The following is a 23,053-nucleotide window of genomic DNA, read 5'->3' on the forward strand; positions in this document are numbered from 1 at the left end:
GTCTCTGTACAGAGCGATTTGGAAAGGTTTGGCAATGTCTGTGCTAGAGTCTGGCAGCTTCAGTCACCGCTGGTGAGGCTAAGCAAATTCCTTTAGCAGCCTGAGTAAAGACTCCAGCACACTCAGCAGTCCTCAGGCTCCATGTCTGTGCCCCAGACGTAGGCAGGAAAGCACTCAGCAGAAGTGCTGTGGGGAGTCCCAGGTGGGCTGCGTGTCGCAGAGGCAGCAATTAATATGTGGCTGAGTCGGGAAATTACACAAAAATAGTTAATTTTATTTCCCAAAAACCTGCCCCCAAAACTGTATATACAAAGATTAGTTTAATTAGCAGATTCAGTCGCATGAGAATTACCTACAGGGACATTGTCAATAATCTGACTATTTTGGAAGTCAGAAGTTGGAAAAGGCTTTAGCTATTAATTAATTGTGGTTTCTTACCAAGTGGAGCCAAGAACAACTGAGGATCGGGCTGGCTTGCTCGCCTCTGTCTTTCTCCACCTTTCAGCGGCTGCAGGTGAACGATTAAGAGTCGTTAAGGGTCGTTAGGCTCACAAAGGTGTCAATAGGGAACAGTCCCTTTGATGATCTCTGCAGTCCAGTCGAGGGGAGTGTGTGAGCTCAGGCAGACACATACGTCCAGGCACAGGCAAACTCCAAAGCGGGACCCCCAAAGGCAGGAAGACCCCCAATAGTTATAACCTTGGCTAGACAAAGGGCAGAGTTACCACACCTTAGGCACGAAAGCGCACGGCCAATGCCAGCCTGGCTCCAGCGCGGGAACTCACGGGGCAGTCCTCCCCCCTTCACGGCTGCAGGGCAGGCGAGGGGGGAGGGAAACCAGGCGGCTTTTCCCCCCCGAAGTCCGGGCAGGAGAGGACTTTAGGGGTACAGGACTCCAGGACACTGCGCTGCGGCTGGGCTGCTGGCTGAGGCGGTGGGCGAGCGGCAGGCGAGCGAGGGGCGAGCGAGCACACAAGCACTTATTCACCTGCTCACCCTTTTACAGGGCCATGGCCGAGGCTAATGGGCTCTTTGGCCACACCATCCCCCAGTCACCTCTGGCAATCACCCCAATACACCCAGAAAAGGCAGACCCCACAGGCTGTTCTCCTCCAAAACTGGGGGTGCATTCGCCTGGCGCGCGGCAGGGGTGTGGGCTTCTTGGAACCCCTCTCATGCGGCCAGGCTAAAGCAGACTGAGCTGTCTGGGCTGCTTTGTCCTGATTTCCTGCCTCTGGCTGCAGTGCAGGCAGGCAGTAACATGTCTGGACAAGACAGGACATGCTCAAGCCCATTCTGTGACCCTTGGGACTCTCCACCACACATGGGGACTCCACTGCTTGGCAGCCTAGGCCAGGCCTTGACAACCCTCAAGGGGCAGCAATTGCCCCTGTGTGAGTGAAGTTATGCTGGACCTATGGGCAGGTAGGACATGGAACTGTTTGAGCCAGTGCAGAGGAGGCGACCAAGATGCTGAGAGGGCTGCAGCAGCTCTGCTGTGAGGACAGGCTCAGAGAGTTGGGGCTTTGCAGCCTGCAGAGGAGAAGGCTTCCAGGAGACCTTGGAGTGGCTTTGCAGGATCTGCAGGGGGCTGCAGGAGGGCTGGAGAGGGACTATTGACAAGGTCTGGTGATGAGAGGACAAGGAGAAATGGGTTTAAACTGTCAGAGGGGAGAGTGAAACTGGATGTTAGGAAGAAATGAGGGTGGTGAGACACTGGCACAGGTTGCCCAGGGAGGTTGTGGAGCACAGAAACATAGAATGTGATCTTCAATCACCTTCCGTTCTTCTGTGCTCCACAACCTCTCTGGAGGTGTTCAAGGTCAGGCTGGATGAGGTCTTGAGTGACCTGTTCTAGTGGGAGGTGTCCCTGCCTATGGAGAAGGGTGAAGCTGGCTGAGCTTTGAGCTCCCTTCCAACCTAAACCATCCTATGGTTCTATGATTGAAAAGCAGAGAGATGCCAGAGGTCTGCCTTTGCAGTCCCTGGGTCTGCAGCATCAGCACTTCAGCAGGGATTCCACAGCAGAGGTGAGTTGTTCAAGACGAGTCAGGAAAGATCTACTGCAGCAAAGGAGAGATGAAGACCTGTGGGGAGAACTGGGGGTTACTGAAAGTCTCCCAGACTTGTGAGTAGCAAATCACACAGAAGCTGGGCAGTCAGGGAGGTGCTGGAAGCTTCAGCCCTGGACGTTTTTAAGGCCAGGTTTGATGTGGCTCTGAGCAACCCGATCTGGTGTGAGGTGTCCCTGCCCATAGCAAGGGGGTTGGAACTGGGTGATCTTTGAGGTCCTTTCCAACCCTGACGATTCTGTGATCTGTGAAGTGAGCACTGAAACAGAAGGTGAGATCTGAGTGGCAAACGAAGGAGCAGATAAAATCACTCTGTAGTTGGGGAAGGCAGTGAAGTCGAACGGTGGGTGGAGATTTTGCCTCATTTCACACAAAATCATGAAAGCTGTGTCCCCAAATGCAGATTTTTCTGCTGTCAGCTGCCTGAAAGGAGGCTGTGGAGAGTTTGGTGCTGGTCCCTTCTCACAGGTGATTAGTGATAGAACAAAAGGGAATGGCCTCAAGCTCAGTAGGGCAGAGCTAGGCTGGCCATGAGGAACAGCTTACAACAAGAGTGGTCAGGCACTGGCACAGGCTGCCCAGGGAGGTGGTGGAGTCACCAACCCTGGGTGTGTTTAAAAGTCATTTGGCTCTGGTGCTTGGGCTTTAGGGTGATCTCTGTAGAGGGGGTCAGTGGTTGGACCTGGTTTGTCCCAGGGCTCTTTTCCAACCTGCACATTTCTGGGATTCTGTGAAAAACAGGAGAGGAAGAGGGCCCTGGCCAGGGGAGCTCTTGGGTGCCATTTGCACCTGGCTGTCCTTGCCAAAAGCACTTGAGCCCTTTAACTAAATCAACACCTAAGTGCCTGTATTCCCTTTCCCCTCTGCTGAGTGGATTCCTTTCAGGGTGGTTTGAAGGAGCTGCTTGTGTCCTATCTACATTCTCTGGAGTGTCTTTATCAAGCCTGCCCACAGCTCAGCAACTAATTATTCTGTGCTGTTTGTGTTTTGCTTCAAGCTGAGCACTGCAAACACTAGCACAGAGGTAAAAGAAGATCTTCACAGGCTCACAGGATGTTAGGGCCTGGAATAGACCTCTGGGGATCCTCCAGTCTGATCCTCTGCCAGAGCAGGACCTGAGAATCCAGCACAGGTCACACAGGAACACATCCAGACAGGGCTGGAAAGGCTCCAGAGGAGGCTGCACAGCCTCTCTGGGCAGCCTGTGCCAGGGCTCTGGCACCCTCACAGTCAAGAAGTTTTTCCTCATGCTGAGGTGCAACTTCCTGTGCTGCAGTTTCCATCCCTTGCCCTTGCCTGTGGCAGGGCACAAGTGAGCAGTTTGTTCACTCCCTGTTTACCCCCAGCCCTCTTGTAAGAATAATGCATTGACAAAGAACACTTTGGGTTTTTTCTGTTTCAAGGATTGACTGTGGACATTCATGGAAGAGTAAGAGCCTTTGAAAGCTACTTCCCAGAGAAATCCTTGTAGCTTCTGTCACAGAGAGATGCTGACATTTCAGGACACTGCCAAGCAAGTGGCTGTTGCCAGCTTTCATTCTGCTTGCTCAGATGCTGTGGTTGCAAGGAGATACAGCCTGGAGAGGAAACTCGGCAGAGGGAGCTTTGGAAATGTGTACCTGGTTTCTGACAGAAGGGCAAAGCAAGGGGAAGAATTGTAAGTACCTCCTCACAGGCTTTGAAGGAACATGTCTGGGCCATGCTTCCTGCATTGCAGATGTCTTCTTGGTGCCCATTCAGTCAGTGCTGTTATGTCACAAACTTCAGTGAGGTCCTAAGACAGGAGCAGATTTTCATCACAGCATGGGCTGGGCTGGAAGGGACTTCCACAGCTCATCCAGTCCAACCCCCTGCACTCAGCAGGGATATCCTCCACTACAGCAGCTGGCCCCAGCCCTGTCCAGCTTCACCTTCAGAATCTCCAGGCATGGGATCTCAACCACCTCCCTGGGCAACCTGTTGCAGGGTTCCAGCAGCCTCCTGCTGCAGAACTTGTTCCTCACAGCCAATCTCCATCTGCTCTGCTCTGCTTTGCAGCCATTGCCCTCGTCCTGTCCCTGCAGCCCTTTGCAAACTGTCTCTCTGCAGCCTTCTCATAGCCCTTTCAGGCACTGGCAGGTTGCTCTTAGGTCCCCTTGGAGCCTTCTCTTCTCCAGGCTGCACACCCCCAGCTCCCTCAGCCTGTGTTTGTGCTGAGTCAGCATCTCAGCTGAATCTGATTCACACAGCTGCTCTGATTGTCTGCCTTCTTGTGCTTTTATCTGAGACCTTCCTCATTTACTTGTGCCAGACAGAGCAGAGTTAGCTAGGCAATCCCAGCCGCCTGTCCCCGTGGCGCTGAGCACCTCAGGAGCTCTTGCAGAAATGCCAGTGGAACCATACAGAGCTCTGCCCACTGAGAACTGGGGAGATCTCCCCTGGAGAATCATAGAATCATAGAATCAACCAGGTTGAAAGAGACCTCCAAGATCATCCAGTCCAACCTAGCACCCAGCCCTATCCAATCAACTACACCATGGCACTAAGTGCCTCATCCAGGCTTTGCTTGAACACCTCCAGGCTCAGTGACTCCACCACCTCCCTGGGCAGCCCATTCCAATGCCAATCACTCTCTCTGTGAAGAACTTCCTCCTAACATCCAGCCTAGACCTGCCCTGGCACAGCTTGGAAGCTGTGTCCCCTTGTTCTATTGGTGGTTGCCTGGCAGCAGAGCCCAACCCCCACCTGGCTACAGCCTCCCTTAAAGTAGCTGCAGACAGCAATGAGCTCTGCCCTGAGCCTCCTCTGCTGCAGGCTGCACCCCCCCAGCTCCCTTAGCCTCTCCTCACAGGGCTGTGCTCCAGGCCCCTCCTCTTGAATTGAGGAGCCCAGAACTGGACACAGCACTCAAGCTGTGCCCTGAGCAGTGCTGAGCACAGGGGCACAAGAACCTCCCTTGTTCTGCTGCCCACACTGCTCCTGAGCCAGCCCAGGATGCCATTGGCTCTGCTGCCCACCTGGGCACACTGCTGCCTCATCTTCAGCCTACTCTCCGCCAGCACCATTCACCACCACTCTCTGGGCTCTGCCATCCAGCCAGTCCTTGACCCAGCACAGAGTGAATCTGTCCAAGCCATGAGCTGCCAGCTTGGACAGGAGCTTGTTGTGGCAGATGGTGCCAAAGGCTTTGCTGCAGTCCAGGCAGACTCCATCCACAGCCTGCCCCACATTCACCAGGCAGGAGGCTGATCATAAAAGGAGCTCAGGTTGGTGAGACAGGACCTGCCCTTCCTAAACCCATGCTGGCTGGGCCTGATCCCTTGGCCATGCTGTAGGTGCTGTGCTGGCACTTAACATGACTTTGCCTGGCACTGAGGTCAGGCTGACAGGGCTGTAGTTTTCCAGTTGCTCCCTCTGGCCCTTCCTGTGGCTGGGATCACCTTGGCAGCTTCCAGTCTCCGGGGACTGCGGAGGGGATTTGGGCAAGCCGGAGGCGGCTCAGTGTGAGTGAAGCTTCTGAGTGATCCAACTCCTTACTGAGAGCAGCAGGCCTCAAGCTCCAAGCACATCCTCTCGGTTAGGCTGAGAGAAGGGAGCACACCCAGCACGCAGTGCAGTACTGCTCACTGGCATTTGGTGCATCTAACAGATTGCAGTTTGCACACTCCTCCCTCCTTGTGGTTACTGCTCTAGCACTTAGCACATCTGAATGCTGACAGTTGCATATTCCTCCTGTTTCCCTCCTACTCTGCACACAGCCCCACAGAAGCTGTTCATCAGAAGGCTCAAGGACAAATTCCTCTGAGCTTCTTCACACACAGCCCTGTGGTTTCCTGCAGCTCCAATGCTCAGACCTCACATCCTAGGCTTGATTGTACAAGCTTCTAGGGGCTCAAGCCCCTCTCCTTCAGCCAGTTCCCAACAGGGGACCTCTCCAGTGAGCCAGGACTGCTGATAAATGATGGAGAGTGGCTTGGCCAGCTCAGGTGCCAGCTCTCTCTGCACCCTAGGATGGATGCCATCTGGTCCCATGGACTTGTGAGGATCCAAGTGGCTCAGCAGGTCTTTTACTGCTTCCTTCTGGGTTACAGGGGGACTATACTGGTCCCTGGCTCCATCTGCCAGCTCAGGAGTCCAGCTGTGCTGGAGACAACCTGTCCCACTAGTGAAGATTGTCCCTGCTGCCCACCTTGCTTCTGAGCCAGGCCAGGATGCCAGTGGCTTTCTTAGCCACCTGGGCACTGCTGCCTCATCTTCACTCACTGCCAGTCAACACCCAAGCTGCAGCTTCCCAACCATACATGCCCAGGTCTGGAGCTCCCCATGGGGTTGTTGTGACCCAAGGGCAGGACCTGGCCCTTGGCATTGCTGAACTTCACACACTGAGCCTTGGCCCATGGCTCTCACCTGTCTAGGTCCCCCTGTGAGGCTTCCCTACCGTCTAGCAGCTGGGCACAGCCACCCAGCTTGGTGCCATCTGCACAGCTACTGAGGCTGCCTCAGTGCCCTCAGCCAGGTCATGGATAAAGACATGAAAGAGGACAGGCCCAGTGCTGAGCCCTGGGGGCACCACTGGGCACCAGCCAGGGTTAGCTCCATTCCCTGCTGCTCAGCCATCAGCCAGTTTGTTACCCAGAGCAGAGGGCACTGAGCCAAGCCCTGTGCCAGGAGTTTCTGCAGGAGGATGATGGGGCAGGCAGTATCTAAAGCTCTGCTGAAGTCCAGGCAGACAATGTCCATGGCCCTTCCTTCAGCCACTGGGCACCTCCTGGCCTTGTGTTGCTGGGTACCTGATGGGTGTATTTTGCAGCCCGTCCCGGGTTAGGTGGATCCCTCCCCTGGTAGAATTCACTCACCAGAACATCCACTTCTTTGGGGAAGTCAGGGGAAAATGAAATTGTACTTCTGATAGTTTAAATATAGCAGTATAAGAGAACAAACTGCTAGAGAAATAGAATGCCCTTAGTGAAGATGGGGAAGGGTCAGGCAGCAAAGCAGCAAAGCAGCAGCAGCCAAAGCAGCCGCAGAGGAAGACAGCAGCAGGCTCAGCTGAAGCAGCAGAAGCAGCAAGGGGAAGGTCCAAGCTGTGCTTCCAGGCACAAAGCTTTGATGCTCCAGTGAAATTATATTGTCCATTGTTGCCATTCTGTGGCCTCTCCCTAGCATGCTCCCCTCTCCCCTCAGAGCTGCTCTGTTCTGAGTAGGCTTTTATGTCTGAGCTAGAAAGTGGCTCAAACAGCCACGCAGCTGGAGATGGCTTTTGAGCACCCCACAGTGTCATATTTGTTATGTCTCTGGTTTAGTTAATGTAAAGATTTCTTTTTCCTCTAGAAAGGTTCTAAAGGAAATCTCTGTTGGAGGCCTCAAGCCTACTGAAACAGTTGAAGCACACCTGGAGGCACAGCTGCTCTCCAAACTGGACCATCCAGCCATTGTCAAGTTTTACGCCAGCTTTTTGGAGCGAGATAGCTTCTGCATTGTCACTGAGTACTGTGAGGTGAGCATTGGAGCTGGCTTGGGAGAAACTGGAGAGGATGTGTGCACTGAAGCAGGGTTTTCAAAGCAGCACAGCACACTGCTTCTGGTGTTTGAGTTTGAATTTACTCTTTGCTTGTTCCTTGTGGTGTCACAGGTTGGGCCTGTTTCAGAGACACCTTTTGTTGCCACCTGCTCAGGTGAGGCTCAGAGCTCCTCGACAAAGAAGCCAGAGAAGAGACAATGGCTAATTTTAAAGACAAGTTTGTTTTGTTCACTGCAATCAGTGTTACACAAACCACTTAAACACAGGCTCAGAAAGGTTATACTGCACCTGCTGAGACCCTACCTGGAGCACTGTGTCCAGTTCTAGAGCCCCTGATACAAGAAAGATCTGGGGGTGTGGCAAGGTGTCCAGAGCAGGGCCACGAGGACAGTCAGAGGGCTGGAGCTGCTCTGCTATGGGCACAGGCTGGGAGAGTTGGGGTTGTGCAGTCTGGAGAACAGAAGCCTCCAAGGAGACCTTATTGTGGTCTTGCAGTGTCTGCAGGGAGCAAGAAGAAACTGGGGAGGCACTTTTTAGGCTGTCAGGTAGTAATAAGGCTTGGGGGAATGGAACAAAGCTGGAAGAGGCCAGATTTAGATTAGACATTAAGAACATTAAGGACAAAGGACACCATTAGTGTGTCTCTAGCAGTGACAGAACCACCAGCCCCTCCTGGACTTGAGGACAGTGAGGATGCTGAGACACTGGAGGAGGTTGCCCCAGGGGGGTTGTGGCTGCTCCTTCCAAGGAGGTGTTCCAGGTCAGGTTGGATGAAGCCTCCAGCACCCTGTGCTGGTGGGAGGTGTCCCTGCCCACGGCAGGGAGTTGGAACTGGATGAGCTTTAAGGTCTTAAAGGGACCTGGACAGGCTGCAGGGGTAGGTACAGGTGAACCTCCTAAGGTTCAACAAGAGCAAGTGCAGGGTCCTGCAGCTGCACTGGAGCAATCCTCACCGTCCATACAGGCTGGGGGAGGAGGGGATGGAAAGCAGCCCTCAGGAAAAGGACTTGGGAGTGCTGGTGGGGGAGAAGCTGGCCAGGAGCAGGCAGTGTGAGCTGGCAGCACAGAAGGCCAAGGGCAGCCTGGGCTGCATCCAGAGCAGTGTGGCCAGAGATGGAGAGAGGAGATCCTGTCCCTCTGCTCTGCTGAGACCTCACCTGCACTGTGGGTCCAGCTCTGGAGCCCTCAGCACAGGAAGGACATGGACCTGGTGGAGAGGATCCAGAGGAGGCCATGAAAATGCTCAGGGGTTTGGAGCAGCTCTGCTGTGGGGACAGGCTTAGGGAGCTGTCAAGTGAGAACACATCACTTTGATGATACTGTGTAATCCTAAGAGCAAAGTGATCTACTTCCCTGTGCAGCCAGAGGCTTGGCCCTCAGTTGTGTCTGCCTCTGGTGCTGGGAGCCTTCAGAATTCATCTGCAAGTGTTCATTTTACAGCCAACATGGTAGGGAGCTTGAAGGTCTGAGAAAGTGGAGTGCTGTCCTCTGCTGAAGGAGAAGGGATTGAAAAGCACTGACTTGAAATATACAAACATGCTGTGGTGTTTTCCAGGGTGGAGACCTAGACTTTAAAATTCAAGAGTACAAAGAATGTGGGAAGATATTCACTCAGAGGCAAATACTGGACTGGTTTATACAGTTGTTACTTGGAGTCAACTACATGCATGAAAGGTACAGACACTGAGTGTGAGAGCACTGTCTTGGGAGAGCAGTGAGCAGTTACTGACAGTTTGAGACATCAAACTCCCCACCTCTGTCTCTTCTTTGTCAAAGGGAGGAAAGGAAACTGCTGGGGATTGCTGAAGCAGCATTTGAAGTGGTTGTATTTCTTCCCTGCTGGTAGCCCAGAGGTGGCTTTGACACAGTGGGAGGCGTCAGCTGTAGCAAACTTGCTTCCTTTCCAGAGTGCAGGGGCTTCCACTGCAGGCCATGGCGAGCCTGTATGTGCATTCTCATGCTGGGATCACACAGACTCACAGGATTCAAGGCTGGGAGGGACCCCAAGGACCGTCTGCCCCAACCTTTCTAGGTGACGGTGCAGTTGCTGTCAGCTGGGCCAGCACCCTGGCAAGCTGAGTCTCAGAACTGCCCAGTGCAGGGGACTCTACTGCTGCCTTAGGAGGTGACTCCAGTCCCTGACTTGTTCTCATGGGCAAATATTTCCTCCTGCAACCCAATGGGAATTTCCCCAGCAGTAACTTGTCCCCATCAGCCCTTGTCTTTACCATGGGACTCCTTATACAAAGGAAGTCTCCTCCTGGCAGCCACCCTTTGTGTCCTGTTCCATGGCAATAAGGTCTCCCCTGAGCCTTCTCCAGGCTGAACAAGCCCAGCTCTCTGTCGTGGGGCAGGGCTGCCAATCCTGGGGTCCTGCATGCATACCTGCTCTCCAGGCTGCTTAGGCTCCCCTCCTGCACTTGCCTGTCGGTGGGTGCGGCTCTGTGTTTCCATGAAGCTCCTCAGTGCTGTTGTCTGTGTGGTCACCGGCAGGGTGAGAGCACAGCTGCTGTGGGCTGACCTTCCTCACAAGGAATGGAGTTCAGGGCTTGGGGTACTTGACAGGTGACCATGAGTGCTTCAGGTCAGCTGAGGCTGAATTTCCTTTCTGTATTCCAGGAGGATTCTTCACAGGGATCTGAAATCCAAGAATGTATTCTTGAAAAGTAATCTTCTGAAAATTGGTGAGATTGGCACAGTCTACAGAGAGCTACCCTGGGGGCTCTCACTGAGGGCATCTCTGCTGCAGTGCTGGCAGAGCATGAGCAGGGCACTGGAGCACTGCCTGATGAGGAGAGGCTGAGGGCTCTGAGGCTGCTCGATCTGGAGAGGAGAAGACTGGGAGGGGATTTAATCAATGTTCATAAACATCTGAGGGCTGGGGGTCAGGAGGGGGGGACAGGCTCTGCTCACTGCTCCCTGGGACAGGACAAGCAGCAATGGATGGAAGCTGCAGCACAGGAGGTTCCAGCTCAGCACAAGGGGGAACTTCTTTCCTCTAAGGGTCCCAGAGCCCTGGCACAGGCTGCCCAGAGAGGCTGTGGAGTCTCCTTCTCTGGAGCCTTTCAAGGCCTGTCTGGATCTGTTCCTGTGTGCCCTGAGCTAGATTGTGTGGTCCTGCTGTGGCAGAGAGGTTGGTCTGGACGATCTCTTTGTGTCCCTTCCAACCCCTGACATCTGTGAGCCTGTGGTCAGGCTCTTATTTGGCAATCAGATGCAGGAGCTGAGCCCTGGGGAGACAAGGAAATCTCCAAACCTGAGCCTGCTCCAAGCTTGCCTGGACCTGCAGCTGAGCAGACTCCTGGAACTTGCTTTGCGCCAGAGGGTTGGAGCAGATGACCTGTCCAGTGGGAGGTGTCCCTGCCCATGGCCGGGAGTTTGGAACTAGATGACCCTTAAGGTCCTTTCCAACCCATGCTTCTCTGCCCTTGTGAGGCCTCCTCAGTAGCTGTCTGGTACTCTGGGGAGTTTTGCTGCTGAGCCGCCAGGTGTTTTGCAGGAGTGGCAGTGTGTCTTGGCTGTGGCCACTGTGGCATGCCTGACAGGGACCACACAGAGCTCCTAGGAGCAGGCCCAGGGTTAGATCAGTTGATTATTGTTTTGCTGCCACTTCCAGGGGACCTTGGAGTTTCTTGTCTCTTGATGGGCTCCTGTGATCTGGCAACGACGTTCACTGGGACACCTCACTACATGAGCCCAGAGGCACTGCAGCACCAGGGGTACGACACGAAATCTGACATCTGGTGAGTAGGCAGCATGCTCCTTCAGCTGCATTTGGGCATTTCTTTCCTGGGTCAGCATTTGAAACTATTTAGGAGCTGCTTGGATGGTTTTTTCCAGTGGCTCTCATGCTGCTCACTGGAACTATTCCAGGCCATCCACACCAGAAACTGCGGTTCGCAGGTTAGCTCTTTGCTGCAGTTGCTGAGGAATGTGCCCTTCTCTCGGCTCTGGTTTAAATCCCCACAGACTCAAATACACTTGGTAGAACCAATGACAATTTCTAGGATACCCTTTCCTCTTCCCCCTTCTTTCCCAAGTGGAAGGAATTAGATGCAGAGAGGAAAGGTGAAGCAGACCCAAATAATCAATCTCACTGCGACTGGGAAGTTAAAAGGAGAGAAGTTTAGCAAGAAATTAAAGAGGTATCTGAGGTAGGGAAGTTACAAAGGTGTAGGGAAGGAAAAAACAAGCTACAAAATGTGTAAATGCAACCAGATGTTGCTGGTAAGAGGTGTGTCTGCCTCGTGGGTGATGGCCACGTGGTGAAACAAAGAGAAGCAGGACCAGGGTGGTGATGCTGGTAGGCAGAGAGTGCAGGGAGAGAGAACCAGAAGTCCCCCTGCTTTGATGGACCTTTAGGCAGGGAGGGCGAGTGGGCTAACCATGGTGGTGTTCAGACCCACCCCTGGGGAGGGGTCAAGACCACCTAGGGTCAGGTTCAATGTCACTCCCCCTGGAGGGTTAACCTTGTGCAGCCATTCACTGCTGCTCAGGCTTATTTGGCACTTAAAGAAGAGTGGGACTCACATCCCATGACACAGGATGATTGTAGACCAGGTTCAGGCTTTGCTAGGAAGGGGAAAATCTTTTTTCTTTCCCATGTTGTCATAGATAAATAGAAAGAAGCAACTTCTTGTGAAACCTCCAAGTGGATGAGGAAAGAGCAGTCCCTGGCCAAGAGACTGCACAGAAAAACACTGACAAATGCAGAAAGGCTGAAGAGAGCTGGAAGGGCAGCTCGAAGTGAGAGTAAGTGGAGTGTTAGGGCAGAAGCACAAAGGCACTCAGCTGTCCAAAAGGCTCACAGGTAGAAAGTCTCAGTTCCTAGATGGCTCTTGAGAGTTTGAGTAGATTGGGAGTTCAAGGTGGTGATGAGAGAATCAGGGAGAATCACAGCATGGGCTGGGTTGGAAGTGACCTCCAAAGCTCATCCAGCCCAATCCCCTGCACTCAGCGGGGGCATCCTCCACTAGATCAACCTGCCCACAGCCCTGTCCAGCCTCCCCTGGATATCTGCAGGCATGGGGCCTCAGCCACCTTTAGGTGTAGAGGTATTCCTCCAAGGTGGAGACTGATTTTTTGGGAGTGGGGAAGATCCCTGGCCTGTTTGTGTGTCCTGAAGCATCCTGTGCTGCAAACCGGCAGCTCTGAATGCTGTGGGCTTGAGTTCTGCCACAGAAGTTCTGTATGCAGTGAGCTTTGGTTCTTCTCCTCAGAGCTGGGGTCTCTGCAGTAGGTGCTGTGTTCTATGCTGCTGTCAACTCCGCTGCTCATAAAGCTGCTGCTGTGTGCTCTGGAGGCTCAGGCGAGGAGCGGAGCTGCTGAGCCCTGCTGCTGCCGGCGGAAGGGAAGCGCTCCCGCGGTGCGTCCCCCGTGTGCCCTCACTGCCTGCCGTGCGCTACTCCTGCTGTTCATCCTTCCAGGTCTCTGGGCTGCATCCTGTACGAGATGTGCTGCCTGAGCCGCGCCTTCGCAGGACACAGTTTCCTGTCGGTGGTACTGAAGGTTGTGGAAGGTTCCTCCCCCTCCCTTCCTGAGCGCTACCCGCACCAGCTGAAGGCCCTGCTCAGCAGGTGAGACACTGCCTCCTGCAGCACCTTCCCACCTCAGCTGGCAAAGTTGCTTCATGATGGCTTCTGGTTTTTAATGTTTCAGCATGCTGAGTAAGAATCCTGCACTCAGACCAGCAGCTGCAGACATCCTGAAAAGCCCTTACATTGAGGAGCAGCTAAAGGTGTGTAAGAAACAGCAAGAGCTGCACACTCACCCTGGGGGAACTCTGCAAAAGCAGAATGGAGGCAGAGCAAATGTGAGGAGAAAAAAGAGTCAGAGAGCAGTTCACTGCAGCTTCAGCGCAGGGGACCTGCAGAGCTACTTAGCTACTGAGCAAGGCAGAGAACTGCAGGCCTTGTCACTTGATGTGCTGGGTCTCAGGAGGGTAGGGGCTGGAAGGGACCTCTGGAGAGCCTCCAGTCCAACACTCTGCCACAGCAGGACCAGAGAACCCAGCAGAGGTCACACAGGAACACATCCAGACAGGGCTGGAAAGGCTGCAGAGAAGGAGACTGCACAACCTCTCTGGGCAGCCTGTGCCAGGGCTCTGGCACACTCACACTAAACAAGTTCTGCCTCACCTTGAGCTGCAGCTTCCTGTGCTGCACTTCCCATCCCTTGCCCCTTGTCCTGCGGCAGGGCACAAGTGAGCAGAGGCTGTCCCTGACCCTTCCTTGACCACCAGCCCTCAGCTCTGGATAGACATTGCTGAGATCCCCTCTCAGCCTTCTCCTCTGCAGACTAAGCAGCCCCAGGGCTCTCAGCCTCTCCTCCTCAGGCAGTGCTGCAGTCCCTTCAGCATCCCTGTAGGCCTCCTGTGGACTCTCTCCAGCAGATCCCTGTCTCTCTTGACCTGGGGAGCCCAGCACTGGATGCAGTATTCCAGGTGGGGCCTCTCTAGGGCAGAGCAGAGGGGCAGGAGATGTATTCTCCCCTTTTCAATGCTGTCTGGGTTCTAATTTAAATCCCCATAGACTCAGATAAGTTTGGTAGAACCAAGAACAATTTTATAAAGTGCCCTTCCCTCTTCCCCTTCTTTCCCACAAGAAAGGGATTAGATGGAGAGAGAGAGAAGGAAGCACAGCCAAAGAGATGAATCTCACTGATTTGGAAGTTAAAAAGAAAAGTTTAACAATAGCTTAAAAAGGTGTCTGAGGTAGGGAAGTTACAAAGGTTAGGGAAGGGAAAATAGCAAATACAGAATGTACAAACACAACCTGAGTGTGCTGGTGATGGCCACGTGGTGAAACGAAGAGAGACCAGGAGCAGGTGGTGATGGTGGTAAGCAGGGAGCAGGGAGTGCAGGGGAGTGCAGGGAGGTGCAGAGAGAATGCAGAGAGAGTGAAAACAGGCAGCCCCCCTGCCTTTATGGGACAGGAAGGGGGGGAGTCGGCAACCATCACCTGGTGGTGTGCAGACCCACCCCTGGGGAGGGGTCCAGACCACCTAGGGTCAGGTTCAGGGTTACTCCCCCTGGAGTGTTAACCCTGTACAAATTCTATAAGCAGTGAAGAGCACAAGTGTTTGTCATAAAATTCTAGGCTGGAAGGGGCCTGAAGGCTCACCTGGTCCAGCAAAGCCATGGTTTAAGCAAGCTGGCCCAGCAGCCTGTCCAGCTGAATCTTGAAGCTATCCAATGCAGAGCACTCCAGCACTGCCCTGGGTAGCTTATTCCAATTGCTGATTGTCCTTATGGGGAAAAAGTTCAGGTCCAACTGGCATCTCCCCAACAGGAACTTCTCCCCATCACCCCTCCTCTTCCTCATCTGACTCCTTGTTCAAAGTGAGCCTCCATCCTCTTTACAGTCATAGATTAGAATCTTCACAGCCACCATTTGCTTCAGATAAAACGTTCCCTGCACTATGGCATCCTGCAATTCCCCTGAAATCCATGGATTGGTACAAGGCAGCCACAAATGTCACTGGGAAATGGTGAAAGCTTGACTGAAATCTGGGACAAGGGCAAGATTATCCAATCTTTGAACTGCTCTGGTTAGTCATAGTGGTAATGAAACCCACTGCATCTTGCTTCTGTTGTTTGGCTTTCTCACAAGGTGGGGAAGGAAAGTGCCTGCCCCATCATCCTCCTTAGGAAATCTTTCTGCCCTGGAAGGCTTCTCAAGCATTGGCAGTGTCTGCCCAGGGCAGTGCTGCAGTGCTGCACCCTGGAGGTGTTGCAGCAGCCTGTGGAGCTGTGCTTGGGGCCATGGCTTAGTGCTGAGGCTGCAGTGCTGGGGGGAGGCTTGGGCTGGGTGAGCCTGGAGGGCTCTGCCAACTAGATTACTCTGTAACTCTGCTCACTCAGCTTTTAATTAGGCTGTTTGGGCCAGCTGAAGAGTCTGCATTGCTTTAACCTCAGATGTGTTTTATTTCCCTGTAGAACATACAGGGCAAGTTCCCAGCCATGGCTGTGCAGGACAAGGCCCTTGACTGGCAGAAAGAAGCTGCTCCCATTTCTGCTGCTGTGTAAGTGCTTCTAAGTGTTTCCTGGGCAGCCATAGGTGAAATGACTGAGGGGAGAAACATTTGCAGGTCAGATATTTGTGTGATCTGCCAATGGCACAGGTGCAGTACATGCATATGTTAATCAGCACTCACTGGTATGCAAATTATGCCCTTTGTCTTTATGTTAGGAGGGTGTAGATGTGCAGCTTAGTTGTGTCTCAGTCATTTGTACTGCTGCTGGTTGGCTACCTACTGATTGTTGAACGTGGAAGCTCTTTCCTAAATTACTGCATTGCTGCTGGGAAGCAAAATGCCAACGGATTTCTGTGATCCCCAACCCAAAGAGGTAGGGAAAAGGAAGTAAAAATGATAGAGGAGAAAAGTGGAAAAGAAAAATTTTGGAGGTAGTGAATTGCCCTGTTGTGGTGCAGCAATACTCTGAGTCTGCAAGGAGCTACTCCTTAGGATGTCCTCTTTGATCTTTGCCACTTTATAGTCTCCTTTCTCACCGGGACTTGTTTTATAGCTGAGCCTGGATCCTTCTAGTGGAGGCCTCTGATGGCTTCCTTCATTCCAGTCCCAGGCAAGCAATACGTTTTAAATATTTCTGTGAACAAACAGCTGCACAAGTCCAGTTTTGATGTGGATGAAAAATGGCTTTTTCCCACCCAAGAGATCCACAGATTCATAGAATACCTGATTGGAAAAGGCCCCAAGGATCCAACCTTTCAGGGTAAGGCTATGGTTTAAGCTGCAGGGCCCAGCACTCTTAGAATTGAAAGCAGAGTTTTTTCGAGGGGCCAGGAAAGATGTCTGAGGTCCACACTGAAGAGCTGATTCCATTCCCATGAACAATTGAACTCTTCTGGCCTCTCTCCTTTGACCTCCACATTTCAAACAAATATTCACATCTTTACACTGTTTTTCCCTACAGTCAGCCTTGAAAGGCAAGCTGAAAATTACTCTTTGTGTAGTTACAAAACTGGGCTCCTTGAGATGCTCAGCAGTAAATTTATCTCAGCAGAGTGAAAGCAGTAGTCTGAGTGCTGGGTTGCCCAAAGGCCACGTGGGAGACTGGAAAGACAGGAGCTGATCCCAGTGTGGTACACAGAAGGTCAATCTGTCAGACAGGAGCTGATCCCAGTGTGGTACACAGAAGGTCAATCTGTCAGACAGGAGCTGATCCCAGTGTGGTACACAGAAGGTCAATCTGTCAGACAGGAGCTGATCCCAGTGTGGTACACAGGTCAATCTGTCAGACAGGAGCTGGTCCCAGTGTGGTACACAGGAGGTCAATCTGTCAGACAGGAGCTGATCCCAGTGTGGTACACAGAAGGTCAATCTGTCAGACAGGAGCTGATCCCAGTGTGGTACACAGAAGGTCAATCTGTCAGACAGGAGCTGATCCCAGTGTGGTACACAGGTCAATCTGTCAGACAGGAGCTGGTCCCAGTGTGGTACACAGGAGGTCAATCTGTCAGACAGGAGCTGGTCTCAGTGTGGTACACAGAAGGTCAATCTGTCAGACAGGAGCTGGTCCCAGTGTGGTACACAGAAGGTCAATCTGTCAGACAGGAGCTGGTCCCAGTGTGGTACACAGAAGGTCAATCTGTCAGACAGGAGCTGGTCCCAGTGTGGTACACAGAAGGTCAATCTGTCAGACAGGAGCTGGTCCCAGTGTGGTACACAGAAGGTCAATCTGTCAGACAGGAGCTGGTCCCAGTGTGGCACACAGAAGGTCAATCTGTCAGACAGGAGCTGGTCCCAGTGTGGTACACAGGAGGTCAATCTGTCAGACAGGAGCTGGTCCCAGTGTGGTACACAGGAGGTCAATCTGTCAGACAGGAGCTGGTCCCAGTGTGGTACACAGAAGGTCAATCTGTCAGACAGGAGCTGGTCCCAGTGTGGTACACAGAAGGTCAATCTGTCAGACAGGAGCTGGTCCCAGTGTGGCACACAGAAGGTCAATCTGTCAGACAGGAGCTGGTCCCAGTGTGGTACACAGGAGGTCAATCTGTCAGACAGGAGCTGGTCCCAGTGTGGTACACAGAAGGTCAATCTGTCAGACAGGAGCTGGTCCCAGTGTGGCACACAGAAGGTCAATCTGTCAGACAGGAGCTGGTCCCAGTGTGGTACACAGGAGGTCAATCTGTCAGACAGGAGCTGGTCCCAGTGTGGTACACAGGAGGTCAGTCTGCCTGCTGAAGCTAAGCTGATGCTCATGTGGTGGATTCGGTCCATGTGTGCGTAACCCTGGCAGGCTTCGCCAGCCACAACATTTCACTTGTTCCCAGGGCTGAGCAGCCTGCCCCCCTTCAATGCCCCCTTGCACAGTTCAGTTACAGGTAGCAGCTAAACTTTCTCAGCTTCTATCCAAGGCTGCTTCCCTGCAGCTGTGCTTCTTATCAGAGTGACCCTTAGCCCTACCCTGTCTGTTCTCCTTATTTCTCAGACTGTTCAGCTACCCAATCCTGCTCAAACCCCAGCATCTGAGGTGAATGTTTGGTGTCATCTACTGCAATAAATGTGCATTGGTGTCGGTGAAGGGTGGCTGCCAAGGCATTCCAAACCCTGGCTTGATGTTACTGTGGGCTGGGAGATGACAAACTGACATCAGTACCCTTTGGTATAATGTTACTGTCCTGTGCTGATCAGTGCAGCTCAAATCCATCTGTCAGTAATTTGTGGGCAGCTTTCAAGAGGCTCTGTGCAGACCATTTTACAGAGCATTGTATTATTGATTAGGAGCAGAAGTTCATAGAATCACAGCATGGGCTGGGCTGGAAGAAAACTCCACAGCTCATCCAGTCCAACCCCCTGCACTCAGCAGGGACATCCTCCACTAGAGCAGCTTGCCCACAGTCTTGTCCAGCCTCACCTGCAATAGCTCCAGCCATGGGGCCCCAACCACCTCCCTGGGCAACCTGTTGCAGGGTTCCAGCAGCCTCCTGCTGCAGAACTTGTTCCTCACAGCCAATCTCCATCTGCTCTGCTCTGCTTTGCAGCCATTGCCCTCATCCTGTCCCTGCAGCCCTTTGTAGCCTGCTTGTAGCCCCTTCAGTTCCTGGCAGGTTGCTGTTAGGTCTGCCTGGAGCCTTCTCTTCTGCAGGCTGCACACCCCCAGCTCCCTCAGCCTGTCCTCACAGCAGAGCTGCTCCAATCCCCTGAGCATTTTCATGGCCTCCTCTGGACCCTCTCCACCAGGTCCATGTCCTTCCTGTGATGAGGGCTCCAGAGCTGGACCCAGCAGTGCAGGTGAGGTCTCAGCAGAGCAGTGGGGCAGGATCTCCTCTCTCCATCTCTAGCCACAGTGCACTGGATGCAGCCCAGGCTGCCCTTGGCCTTCTGTGCTGCCAGCTCAGACTGCCTGCTCCTGGCCAGCTTCTCCCCCACCAGCATCCCCCAAGTCCTTTTCCTGAGGGCTGCTTTGCATCCCCTCCTCCCCCAGCCTGTATGGACGGTGAGGATTGCTCCAGCCCAGCTGCAGGACCCTGCACTTGCTCTTGTTGAACCTTAGGAGGTTCACCTGTACCTACCCTGCAGCCTGTCCAGGTCCCTTTAAGACCTTAAAGCTCATCCAGTTCCAACTCCCTGCCGTGGGCAGGGACACCTCCCACCAGCACAGGGTGCTGGAGGCTTCATCCAACCTGACCTGGAACACCTCCTTGGAGGGAGCAGCCACAACCCCCCTGGGGCAACCTCCTCCAGTGTCTCAGCATCCTCACTGTCCTCAAGTCCAGGAGGGGCTGGTGGTTCTGTCACTGCTAGAGACACACGAATGGTGCCCATTGTTCTGCACAGCCCGTGGCAGTCAGTGCAGAAGCAGGGGTAGGTGCTTTTGCTGCTGTGGTGTTCATTTAACAGCTGCCTTTGTCCTTGCCATATGCTCACTGATGGGGCCCTCACGGAGGGGGTAGATGTTTCACTGTGCTTCAGCATTCATTCTTCCAAGGACCCGAGTTTACTTTTTTCCTTTCTCCCCTGAAATGCTTCAGAGTCTTTGTGAATCTAAGCTTAAACAGAGAGGAATTAGAAAGTCCCAGCCCGAAGGCTGCTTAGTCCCGTGCAGCACCTGTCACTTTCTGATCCTGCGGGGGAAGTGTCACTGTGTTTCAGCAGCAGATCAAAATGCTCTTTGCATTCATCTGAAGGTGGGTTTGCAACATGTCCAATTCCAGGCCCAGGAAGGTTCACTTGCAAACTCTGCAGGAGCTCTCTGAAGTACAGAGGATGACCCCGCGGGAGCGAATGAGGCTGCGGAAGTTCAGCCCTGCAGATGAGAAGGCAAAGAAGCTGAAGTAAGTTGAGCTTCCTCTCTTGTTGTGCCCTCACCAGGCAGCTGGCCCCTTCCACAGCACCCAAGGAGCTGAAACTGTCTCAGTGAAAATAAAAACATCACAGAATGCCAGGCTGGGAGGGACTCCAAGGACCATCTGCCCCAACCTTTCCAGGTGATGGTGGAGGTGCAGTCAACTGGCCCAGCACTCTGGCAAGCTGAGTCTCAGGGGGACTCTACTGCTGCCTTGGGAGACAATTCCAGTGTCTCGCTGTGCCCATGGGCAAGCATTTCATCCTGCAGCCCAATGGGAATCTCCCCAGCAGTAACTTGTCCCCATCAGCCTTTGTCTCCTTGTGCAAAGGGAGTCTCCATCCTCCTGGCAGCCACCCTTTGTGTCCTGATCCATGGCAATAAGGTCTTCTCACGGGGCAGGGCTGCCAGCCCTCTGATCTCTTCAGCTGCTGAAGAGGGCAGGGCTTTGGGTGAATGACAGCTTAGGAGTTACCCATCTAGAACAAAACTCAGAACAAGAGCCCCAAAACTGGTACTTAAGGAATTTGATTTTCCACACCTACTGTTAGCAGATCCCTCGGTGCTCTCCCTGCTGCCACATCCTAACCACGAGCTTTGTGTGTCTGCAGGCAGCTGGCAGAAGAAAAGTACCAAGAAAATATCAAACGAATGCAAGAGCTCAGGTCCCAGCAGGGTCAGCGGCAGAGTGCAGGAGCCCTGCAGGTGAGCAGGAGCTGTTGTTCCCAAGGCCTCCTCTCTGTGTGTCCACCTCCCACTAGAACAGGTCACTCAAGGCTCCATCCAACCTGGCCTTGAACACCTCCAGGGACAATTATAATCTGTGATTCTGTGCTCCACATCCTCCCTGGGCAACCTGTGTCTCACCACTCTTGCTCAGAGAACTTCTTCCTAACATCCAGTTTCAGTCTCCCCTCTGCCCATTTAAACCCATTCCTTCTCCTCCTGTCATTACAAGACCTTGCCAATAGTCCCTGCCCAGCCCTTCTGCAGCCTCCTTCAGATACTGCAAGGCCACTCCAAGGTCTCCTGGAAACCTTCTCTTCTGCAGGCTGCAGTGCCCCAGCTCTCTCAGCCTGTGCTCATAGCAGAGCTGCTGCAGCCCTCTGAGCATCACTACTCTTGTCCCCACCTGCTTGCTTTAGTGTTGGAGGGGCAGTCCTGTTCTGGGAGCACATGAAGGCCTGGACTGCTAAGCTTAACCTGTGGGTCTGTGCTGAGGGCAAGCAGAGTCACCTGCTGGGGGTTCAGCACACAACTGCCCTGAGTCACCTTTACCTCTGAATCTGCCCTCTGAAATGCTCCTACTGACAGCGTGGGTAACATCAGAGTTCAAAAGACATTCATTTGCAAGGCCAGTTTGTTGTGCTCGTTCCTGCTTGGCATGGCTTGGCATTCCTTTGGGTCAGTTAGTTGGGAATATTAACATTCCCCCTGGCTTTTCAGTAAGGCTGAAGCCTGGGAATGACTCCCAGCCTAAGCTGTCCTTTGCTTGTAAGCTGCAACAGAAGCCCAGCCTGTTCCCTTCTAGCACTGTGCAGTCTCAGAGAGCTGTCAGCCTGCAGTCAGTGCAAGCAGCACAGGAGCCATCGGGCTCAGAGCTTTGTCTTCTACCCTTCCTTTCATCTGCCTTCCAGAGTCTGTTTCCTTTGTGTCTGGAGGAGAAAGGTCAGTGAAATCTGATTCTGCTTGTGGCTAAGGCACTAGTGACTGATCATTTACACACAAAAAAGGAGATACTGGTTTGGTGCTTGCCCACAGTCCCAGCACTTGTGTAGATCAGGGCACCCACTCCTTGTGATCCTGCTGAAAGCTCTAACTCTGCCTGTTTCTCCATCCCTGCTTTGTTTGGCTCAGGAATCTGAGAAGCAGCCTGATTCTCAGCCAGCTCTTACGTGTGGTTCCGTGTCCATAGGATGTGGTGAACCCAGTGGAAATGAGACAGGTCAGCTCTGCAGGCCTCAACTTGCAAACCATGGTAAGGCTTCAGCATCAATGGTGAAAAGAAACTTCCTGCTGAGAAAGCTGGGAAAAGACAGAGAGTTGATTTCTTGTGCCTTTGAAACGTCTGCTGCTTTGTGTTACCTCCCACTGTAGCTTAGCATTTGTATTCAGCACAGGTTATGTGTGGTAGAGAAAACCAAACTGGAGCTTAACTTCAGCTCACAAAAGCTGGGTTCAATCCAGTGCTGTCCATGCTTTGACTAGATAACACAATCATGCAGTTGTCAGGGTTAGAAGGGACCTGATGGGTCATTCAGCTCCAACCCCCCTGCCATAGGCAGGGACACCTCACACTAGATGAGGTTGCTCAGAGCCACATCCAGCCTGGCTTTAGAAAGACCCAGAGATGAGGCTTCCACCACCTCCCTGGACAACCTGTGCCAGTGTCTCAGCACCCTCACGGGGAAGAACTTCTTCTTAATGTCTAATTTGAAACTGCTTGGCTACCCTCCTCTAGATGACCCCATGCAGATCAGCATGAATTAGTCTGTGGATTTCAGCCCCAAATGAATACAGATCCTTTAAGACCATTAAGTTCTGTATAATGAGGATCTGATCTTTAGCCAGCAGCTTGAACACTGCTTGTCCTGTTGCCATTCCTGACCGTTGCCATCTGAGAACCTGTGCCTTGGGTTTCACTTGCAGGCTGCATTGACAGTGTCACGAGTGACATAAAATCCATTTTGTGTCTCTGAGGTCACACATTTTTCCTGTCTGTATGCTATAAACTCATCATTGCCTTTAGAGATCCCTGAAGATCCAGAAACCGCAGAAGAATATTGTAAGGACAGATTTGAGTCTTGCTCGGAAGGCAGTGAAGAGGAGGAGGATGTAGAAGCCTCACAGACCCTCTCTAAGGCAGAACAGCAGGTATGTGGCACCTCTGGAGGAGCTGTACAGACCTGCTGCTCCTTTGCCAGGGGAAAACCACAGAGCCACAGAACTGGCAGGGCTGGAAGGGACCTCAAGGATCATTCAGCTCCAACCCCCTGCCATGGGCAGAGACATCTCACACTAGAGCAGGTTGCCCTGAGCCACATCCAGCCTGGCCTTTAAAACACCCAGGGATGAGACTTCCATCACCTCTCTGGGCAACCTGTGCCAGTGTCTTAGCACCCTTATGGGGAAGAACTTCTTCCTGATGTCTAATCTAAATCTGCCCTCCTC

At 53.0% G+C, this 23,053-nt stretch overlaps 1 protein-coding gene across 10 annotated transcripts in view; it reads left to right on the forward strand.

The window, feature by feature from the left end:
- The window catches only part of NEK11 (NIMA related kinase 11), a 33,469-nt gene that overhangs the window by 1,625 nt on the left and 8,791 nt on the right, over positions 1–23,053 (forward strand). For 6 of the 10 annotated variants that reach the window (XM_064162314.1, XM_064162312.1, XM_064162311.1 and 3 more), the window contains exons 2-13: positions 3,476–3,729; positions 7,383–7,548; positions 9,128–9,246; positions 10,192–10,256; positions 11,189–11,315; positions 12,999–13,148; positions 13,231–13,309; positions 15,509–15,594; positions 19,752–19,871; positions 20,494–20,587; positions 21,740–21,860; positions 22,632–22,756. In XM_064162314.1, coding sequence (XP_064018384.1) covers positions 3,560–3,729; positions 7,383–7,548; positions 9,128–9,246; positions 10,192–10,256; positions 11,189–11,315; positions 12,999–13,148; positions 13,231–13,309; positions 15,509–15,594; positions 19,752–19,871; positions 20,494–20,587; positions 21,740–21,860; positions 22,632–22,756 — 1,422 coding nt within the window. In that variant the 5' untranslated portion in view covers positions 3,476–3,559. Of the gene's footprint in view, positions 1–3,475; positions 3,730–7,382; positions 7,549–9,127; positions 9,247–10,191; positions 10,257–11,188; positions 11,316–12,998; positions 13,149–13,230; positions 13,310–15,508; positions 15,595–19,751; positions 19,872–20,493; positions 20,588–21,739; positions 21,861–22,631; positions 22,757–23,053 lie in introns of those variants that run through there. The other 4 variants (XM_064162307.1, XM_064162308.1, XM_064162309.1 and 1 more) reach the window with 4 other exon arrangements.

The sequence above is a fragment of the Pogoniulus pusillus genome, chromosome 23 (assembly GCF_015220805.1).
Source record: "Pogoniulus pusillus isolate bPogPus1 chromosome 23, bPogPus1.pri, whole genome shotgun sequence".
Taxonomy (NCBI): Eukaryota; Metazoa; Chordata; class Aves; order Piciformes; family Lybiidae; genus Pogoniulus; species Pogoniulus pusillus.